This window comes from Loxodonta africana, chromosome 15 (genome assembly GCF_030014295.1).
Source record: "Loxodonta africana isolate mLoxAfr1 chromosome 15, mLoxAfr1.hap2, whole genome shotgun sequence".
Taxonomy (NCBI): Eukaryota; Metazoa; Chordata; class Mammalia; order Proboscidea; family Elephantidae; genus Loxodonta; species Loxodonta africana.
Window position 1 is genome coordinate 25,497,288 of NC_087356.1, and position 8,284 is coordinate 25,505,571.

At 49.7% G+C, this 8,284-nt stretch overlaps 1 protein-coding gene across 1 annotated transcript in view; it reads right to left on the minus strand.

Annotated features, from left to right (window-relative positions):
- ADD2 (adducin 2) overlaps positions 1-8,004 on the minus strand; it is a 55,625-nt gene extending 47,621 nt beyond the window's left edge. The window contains exons 1-3 of the mRNA XM_064268699.1: positions 7,886-8,004; positions 2,359-2,578; positions 247-385 (exon numbers count right to left, since the gene is read on the minus strand). Of these exons, the coding sequence (XP_064124769.1) occupies positions 247-385; positions 2,359-2,544 (325 nt within the window). The 5' untranslated portion in view covers positions 2,545-2,578; positions 7,886-8,004. The remainder of the gene's footprint in view (positions 1-246; positions 386-2,358; positions 2,579-7,885) is intronic.
- Positions 8,005-8,284: the final 280 nt, after the last annotated feature.

The window sequence follows — 8,284 nt, forward strand, 5'->3', positions numbered from 1 at the left end:
CCTTCCCCAGCTTCTCCCTTTCCTGGACATCTGGGATAAATCTCCGGCGAGTCTTCAATTAGCAGCAGCAGCAGAAGCAGAGCCAGATACCTCCCCAGCTAGTGCTCAGCTCCCCCAGGCCTGCTAATGCAACTGTGCCACTCTGTAGCCTGGCGACCAAGCTGCTCTGGCTGCTCCTTCTCCTCTCCTCCCCACCCCACCACCCCTCCACCTCTGCTCCTGGCAGCTCCCCAGCCACCCACATACTCATGGAAGATGTTGGGAAGACTGCGTGAGAGGTGCTGGCCATGAAGTCCGCGATCTGCCTCAGGGCCCAGATGTTGGAGGAGTTGTTTCCCTTCTTCATCTGCTCTTGGATGAGGCCTTCCAGCTCCTCCCTGAAAGACTGAAACAGAGCCCCGAGGGGCTGGTCCCACCACAGCCTTTCACGGGGCCCCTTCAGAGGTCTTCCAAGTGCCCCAGCCCTGTGCGAAGTCCACTGGGACCTCAGGAGGCTCTCCAAACAAGGCGATGCTGGGAATGGATCCTGCATCCCCTTGCCCTGTAGACAGCAGCCCAGGTCCTAGGTCTCAGTGATGCCCAAGGGCGCCCATACCAGAAATGGCAGAATTTCACTTTAGAAATTGAGAGTTTTAAAGCAGAACTGTATAAAAAAGTGTGCCACCTTCCCTCTCCATTAGCCATGCTCCTCTGGTCCTCAGTTTCTCCTCTGCTTAACAAAAGAGTAGGATTTGATCACTTCTGAGGTCCCTTCCACTCTGGCATCCTGGATTTTCAGACACTAGGTCACAAATAAGGCACTGCTGTTCACAGGTGGAAACCCTGGTGGTGTAATGGTTAAGTGCCAAAGCTGCTAACCAAAAGGTCGACAGTTCGAATCCACCAGGCACTCCTTTGAAACTCTATGGGGCAGTTCTACTCTGTCCTATAGAGTCGCTATGAGTCGGAGCTGACTTCACGGCAACGGTTTTTTTTTTCTTTTTTCCACCAGGTGGCAGCAGGTCATGTTCAGGAGGAAATAGCCTGTTAAGTGTTGGTGAACCTATAAAAGGGCAGGAAGAAGCAGGCCTCCTCCCATTCCCATCTCCTGATGCAGAGTGGAATCCCATCCATTCAGGCCTGAAACCTGGGCTGGGGCTGACAGCCACCCTTCCTATCACACCTGCCATCCCGCCTGGTCACACTTGGAGTTTTCCAAAATGGTTCCTCACCTCATTTTTTTTAAGTACCTTCCAAACCCTACTGAGCAGTTCTCTCTGCACACGTGAAGCCGCCATGAGTCCAACTGACTCCAGAGCAAATAAAAACAACAACAACAAATATTCCTCCAGGGTCCTGAACACAATGTTGCCGGACCTCAGACTCACCCCCCTCAATACTCCTACACAGGCCTGAGCACTCACTGTGTGGTCTTAGCTGGGGTCACACACGTGCACGCCCTGCCACCCACCCCCAAAGCCCAGCAGCGCCCAAGGCAGAGCTAGGTCCCCTCCTGCGCCCATGTGGCAAGCACCTGGGTATGCAGCTTCATCTTGGGGCTTCCCATCCCTGGGATCATCACTGTTCCCTGAGGACCCCAAACCCACAGATGGCCCCTTGCCTCCCTCCACGCTGCTCTCCCTTCTCTCACCCAAGGGCCTGCGTCACTACCCTACTTCAGGGGCCCGCTAGGCCCAAGTCCAGCCCTTCTCAAGGATGAGCTCCGTGCCCGTGCCAGGCAGGCGCCAATCACCTCACGTCTGGAGCTACAGAGAGGACACGCCGATTTGCCCTTCCTCCCCCCGTCCCCAGCATAGCCCCCTGTGCCCTGTTGAGCCGGCATGCTTCCCACTTTCTGGGGCTTCCAGGCCCTCCCCACCTCTGCCCTATGCATTCTAAAGCTTTATGTGTCCCCACAGCCAGTTCCGCTTTGTGGTGTTTGGTAAAGGGAGCCCCAAGCCTTCCACTTGATGGCCCCTGGCCTCTAGTTTACATTAATTTGTCTGTTAGTTCATCGTTACAGCTTTTGGTGAGGAGGGAAGAATGGAAACTGAGGCTCAGAAGGGGCACAGGCAACTGAGGTGGGGCTTCTGTCTCTCAGTACTCCCTCCTCCGACCATCAAGCCAAACTGCTTGCATACAGATCAGGTTTTGCCCTCCGGGGTTAGGGAAGAGTCAAACACCCACTTTGCCAGACTGTCTAGCTCAACTGGTTTAAATTGTTATCGACCCTGAGCAAGCCGAAGAGGAGCTACTTATCTTTACAGGTTCACCGTGATGAATCAGCGCCGCTGCCCCTCTCCCCTTCGCATCTCTGCACCCTCACCTCAGTCCCACTCTCCTCTCTCCTCCCACCCCCGCCTCAGCAGACCCACTCACAGGACTCTGCAAGATCATGGTGACGCGCTTCTTCTGCTCCATCAAGTTGAAGTCCTGCCGCAGGTCCGCTGCGCGGTTACGCAGGCGCATGTACTCAGGGTCCTCCTCGGAGAAGCGGTCAAAGTAAGGCTGCCTTTCCTGGGGCGGCGGCGAGGAGGCAGCCTCGGGGACTGTCTCTTCACTCATTTTCCTGGTGGGTTTGCAATCCACTCCTGGAGCCCTGCAGAGAAGGGAAGGTGAGGTTACAGGTTAATCTTCCCAATTGGGGTAAGCTTTTCCTTAAGGCAGAGGGGTCGGATTCTCTTGAGTTCACCATGGGACACAGTTATCCCCCAGAGCTGCTGCTTAGAGGGCAAGACCCCGACAGAAGCCCAGAATGCATCTATAGAGAGCGCTAAAGCATCATCACCCTTTGCCTTGCATCATTCCGACTCATGGCGACCCCATGCGTTACAGAGTGGTGCTGTACTCCATAGGGTTTTCCTGGCTGTAATCTTTATGGAAGATTGGCAGACCTTTCTTCTGCAGTGCTGCTGGGTGGGTTCCAACCACCAACCTTTTAGTTAGCTGCCAAGTGCTTAGCCACTGCCACCACTTAAAGCATTACTAGACTAAATAAAGGTTTTGGTATAGGGCTCGGGTGTCCACCACACCTTCACTAAATAGCTGGCCAGGTTTAAACTGGCCACACTCCAACTGGAATAGATGGTGACCTTGACTTGCACTTGACTTGCACACCTCGTTGAGCATTTCTGTGGTGCGTTCCTACGTAGTGTAATGCTGTTTGCTCGGAACCAGTACTTCATCTAAAGTGCAAACCCTCTAATAAAAAAATAAGCCTCCTAAAAAAAATTGGTGGGAAATTCCCAAAAGAGAACAAGAACTACTAATGTGTGGGAAATGTTTTGCTAAATACTTTTCTTTAAAACCTTGACTTTGCTTTGGTTTCTAGAAGGGAGCTATTGGTGAATCTGTTTCAGTAAAATGTTTCTTAATGCAGAATGAGATCCTTATTCCAAGTTTAAAAGAGGTATGCAGTTTTTGCTAATGGAAAATTAGTTTCTCCCAAACCAAACCCATTGCTGTCGAGTTGATTCTGACTCATAGTGACTGTATAGGACAGAGTAGAACTGCCCCACGGGGTTTCCAAGAAGTGGCTGGTAGATTCAAACTGCCAGCCTTTTGGTTGGCAGCCAAACTCTTAACCACTGTGCCACCAGGTCTCCGAGCTTCTCCCAAACCTCACTAAATAAATATGCATAAATATTAACAGAATAAATACTGTTTGAAGAGTGCCAAGTTGCCAGGCCACCCAGAGGTCTGCATGTGTCGTTGACATGATCCCTGGAGTGAAGACTAGGGCAGGCTTTAGAGAGTTAAACTGGGAAAAAGCCACATATTTTTTCTACTCATGCTTGTTTAAATGACTGATGAATGAATGGATGCCCTTCATTGCAATAGTGGAGGCCCCTCTGAAGAAGCAGGCTGCAGCTCCGGCCTCCACTCCCCAGCTGTGTGGCTCTGGCCAAGACAGTCTCCCTTGGGTCGGCACTGCTAGGCCCTTAAATCTGAACTAACACCCTGGGCAGCCTTAGGGAGGGTTAGCCTTCCCCTGCTGGCTAATCCCCTTTTCAGCAAAAAGAAATAGGTGATTGAACAGTAAATAGCTTTTTAACATATATAAAACCACCAGGTACTGTTGAGTCAATTCCAACTCATGTCGACCCCATGTATCTCAGATTAAAACTGTGCTCCACAGGGTTTTCAGTGGCTGGTTTTTCAGAAGTAGATCACCAAACTCTTTTTCCAAGGCAACTCAGGGTAGATCCAAACGATCAAACTTTCAGTTAGCAGCCAAGTGCTTAGCTGTTTATGCTACCCAGGGACTCCTTAATATATACAAACAAAAGAGCATTAAGCTGGGATCAGGACACCTCCTTAATCTGCCACTACCTCACTTTACCTTCCTGGTTTTCCATTTTGTGAGGAGGTAGAGTGCTTGCTTGTTCTTTCTACCCCCCTGGCCTCCCAGGTTTTATCTGCCCTTCATCCTCAGTTGCTGGTTGCCCAGGGCCGAGCTGCCTCCAGGGTCCTAGCTCCAACAGTCTTGTTTGCCCCAGCCTTTAGCCTTTATTCTGGCCAGCAACTCATTACAAAGGATGGCCAGGTAAGCATATTCTGGTTGTCCCTGAACTGCATGTGACCTCTCCTTCCATCTGCTGTCAGGACTCCACCCTTACAGCCCCTCTGAGTGGAGGGTGGTGCAGTAGATAAGCCCATAGAGGAGAAGTGGGAGTCTACCCCATCCCCGAATACCCAGAGGACTTTTTTTTTTCCCCCCGCATTCTTCCCTTTGGGGACAGGCAAATAGCATCATCCATATCAAGTTCGAGGAAAGGCACACGGAGAGGGTCCCCAAGGATTGGCCTAAAGCAGTGGTTCTCAGCCCTGGGTGCACAACCCTAGAGAGCTTTGAAAAAAAAAAAAATACTGATGCCAGAGATTCTAATGTAATTAGTTTGTGATGTGACCTGGACATCAGGATTTTTAAAAACTCCCCTAGGTGATTCCAATGAGCAGCCAGGGTTGAACTACCACTGGCCTAGATGTTAAATGTTGTGACATGTAATGGAAGGTATCCGTTCCAGGTACTGGCCATTTTTGGCAAGCCTGCCAAAGACATCACAGAAATGTTTCTAGGGCCGCAGGCCATTTCCCATGGCTGTCCAAGCCCCCTCCTCCCCTCACACCACCACTTGGCACTGCACACCCAGGCCTGGGACAGGACAAGGCTCCACAGGCCACCTGGACCCTACCACTCCAAGGCTGCCAGACCATGACCCTGATTTTAATTATTTCATTCATTAATCATCTCTTTATGAAAACCCTCGCTGGATTGCTCCCAACTAGCATCACCCTTACCAGTCATGATGAGATGTTTGGCAGCAGGGAGTAGGGGCCAGGGGAGGGAGCCTGCTAGGAATAGCAGCCAAAAAAAGATTCTCTAAAGAAATACTTTGAAACAGAATTGGCAGGTTGCTAGAATGGTTGATGTAGTACTGAGTACCATTAAAGCTAGACATTTTCTTTTCATCTAATTGGAGAAAGAGTAATTGAGTCAAAAAGGGATGTTCCTGGTGGAATTAGCTCTGGACTCAAGTCACAATTCTGCTTCTCTAGCTGCATGGGCTTCTGCAAGTCATTTCCCCTTTCTGGGTCTCATTTTGCTCATCTCTAACTCAGGGGTGAACAGAATGATCTCTGGGGTCCCTTGCAGCTCTGATACAATATGATATGTCTGAGTTGCAAAGGGACAGATTCATATAGAAAAGGCAGAAGGATGGATGATTCAAGTTTCCCGGAGCAAGAAACCATCTTCCTGCTCTCCCTCCACCCCCCTAACCCCCCATGCCTCTCCCTCAAGCCAGATGCCCAAAGAGAAACATCTGGAAATAACACATGTGAGCAACTGGCAGTTACCTTGTGGGTTCGAGTCAATCTCATGTGTGTGCGGTGAGTTAATAACACTTCACCTCCACTGTGCTCTCCCCCTCCCCACCAGCCTCATCCCTGGAACATAGGCAGTAAGAACGGAATGCAAGGTCAAACACAACAGGCGTGCTCAGAGCCTCTCAGACAGGCAGCCACATCCCAGAGTCTCCTGGGCAGGCAGCTCTGCCAACCAGAATTCTTCCAGAGGCATCGCCCCACTGCACCCTACCTCCTTTCTGTTGAGTGACTTATCGAAGCAAATTAATTTCTCCTTGCACTTTCAAAGCCCTGAACCTTTGATAGTATTTTTAAAACAACCACAAGCAACTCCCCTCCTCACCCCCCAATGATTGGACATGACATGGGGGTGAGCTGAGGACTGTAAAAAAAAAAAAAAAATGATAACTCCGGTCCCACCAGCTCCAGAAACACCTGAACTCTCAACTTCTCCGGGACTGGGAGCCTTTTGGCCAACACAGCCTGGGACTGAGGCTTCCCAACCTAAACCCATTCCATCTGATCAGGAAAAGGCTGATCCTTTCCCCTTCCCCTTGGAGTGGCTCCACTTCCCAAGGTCAGGCCTGTGAAGGCCCTGAAGCAGTTCTCCCGTCTCCAGAGTACCAGGAACCAAGAAGTTCTGGGCCTGATGGGCAAGAGCCCTCAGGACCATGTACTGGCCTGCGTTCACGTCCCTCAGAGCGCTGCCCCAGAGGAGCTCTGATGGGGGTGGGGTTGGACAGAGAAGCACTGATTCCACTTCCATGACAATAGGGGCCTGGGCAAACCCTTTCAGCCTTATGATCCAGAGGCATCCCTTTGTGTCCTTTCCTTCCTTTCCCAAAATGTTATGTAGGTGGTCAAAGTTGTCGACAGCAAAGCTTGGTGGTTAAAAGCACAGACTCTGGAGCAAGACTATCTGATTCAAATCTCAGCCATGCCTCTTATCAGCTGTGTGATCTTGGGCAAGTTATTTAACCTGTCTGTGCCTCAGTTTCTCCATATATAAAATGGAAGTTATAACAATTTCGCTACCTGGTAAGGTTATTGTGAGGATTAGATGGGTTAATGTATGTGAAGTGCTTCAAACAGAGCCTGAAGCATTTGTTATCATTATATGTCATTTATGGGCTAGAATCATCTTAGTGTTAGAACTCGAGCAATGAGAGGCTTGGGATTCAATTGTAAACAGGTGCACATTAAAAAAAAATAAAAATAATAATATAACTATAATTATATGTTTTAGTCCAAAAAAACTAATTCAATCTTGAGCTATATTAACAAAAAGAACATCCAGGGAAAGACTGAGAATGCCTACTGTTTTCTGATCGGACGTCTGTGGGAACGTGTCAACTGGAGACCACACAAAAGAGGCTCAGCAGGACGCTGAAGACCAGAGGCGACCAGCGTTTGTCGGACCAGGCGTGGTTCTAGGCAGCTTGTATTCATAATTCATTTTCATTCCCAGAACCACTTGATGTGGCAGACACTATTGTCCCAGTTTTACAAATAAAGAAACTGAGTCACAGAGAGGCTAAGTAACTTGCCTGAGATTGCACAGAGAACAGTAGGGACAGGATTTCATCCAGGACTGTCTGTGCAGATCCTGCCTGCCTCCACTCTATCATATTGTCCCCAAATATCTGTTGAGCAGCCATGTGGAAGAGGGATTAGGCTGATTCCCTATAGCCTCGGCGGGCAGAACTAGGAACCCAGTGGGAGTTGCAGAAAGGCAGATTTGATCGGAGTGCGTGAGAGAGAGCTTTTTAACAGCAGGAGAGCTCAGGAATGGGAAGGTGGAACAGGCTGCTTTGTTGATGGTGGTCAGGACTGCAGGGATGTCCTAGGGAGCTTCTGCCACTGCTGGAGGCTAGACCAGTGACCTCTAAGGTCTCTCCAAGTCTGTGGTACTTCATGAGTGAGCAAGAGGGGGGAGTTCATGGCAATGGCCTGAGTGTCAGGAAGCTCATCCTGGTGAGCTATACCCAACCTAAAAGGGTGCATCCCTCCATCACCACCCAAACTGCCGACTAATTACCAGGACCCTGGGCCAACCTCGTCCAAGACTCGCTCTTCTCAGTGCTTGGCTTGTACAACCTGCTCCACTCTCAGGGATGCTGACCACATCTACAGGACTTCAAACATCTGAAGGGAGCTGGAAAACACAAAAACGACAAACATCAGGGTTTTGTTGGCACCACTGGAACTCTAAACAATGTTTTTGGAGCACTTATTTTTGCAGCACTGATTTATTTTAAGGACTGCTGGCAAATTCTTAAGAATTACCTTGAATTGAATTTTTATGTTAAAAGCAAATTATGTCTATACCAGGCTTAATGGTCTGAGACCTGACAGTCATGGTCCCCAGACCCTTTGTTAGCCCAAGATTGGAACCATTCCCAAAGCCAACACTACAGACAGGGATTGGACTGGGCTA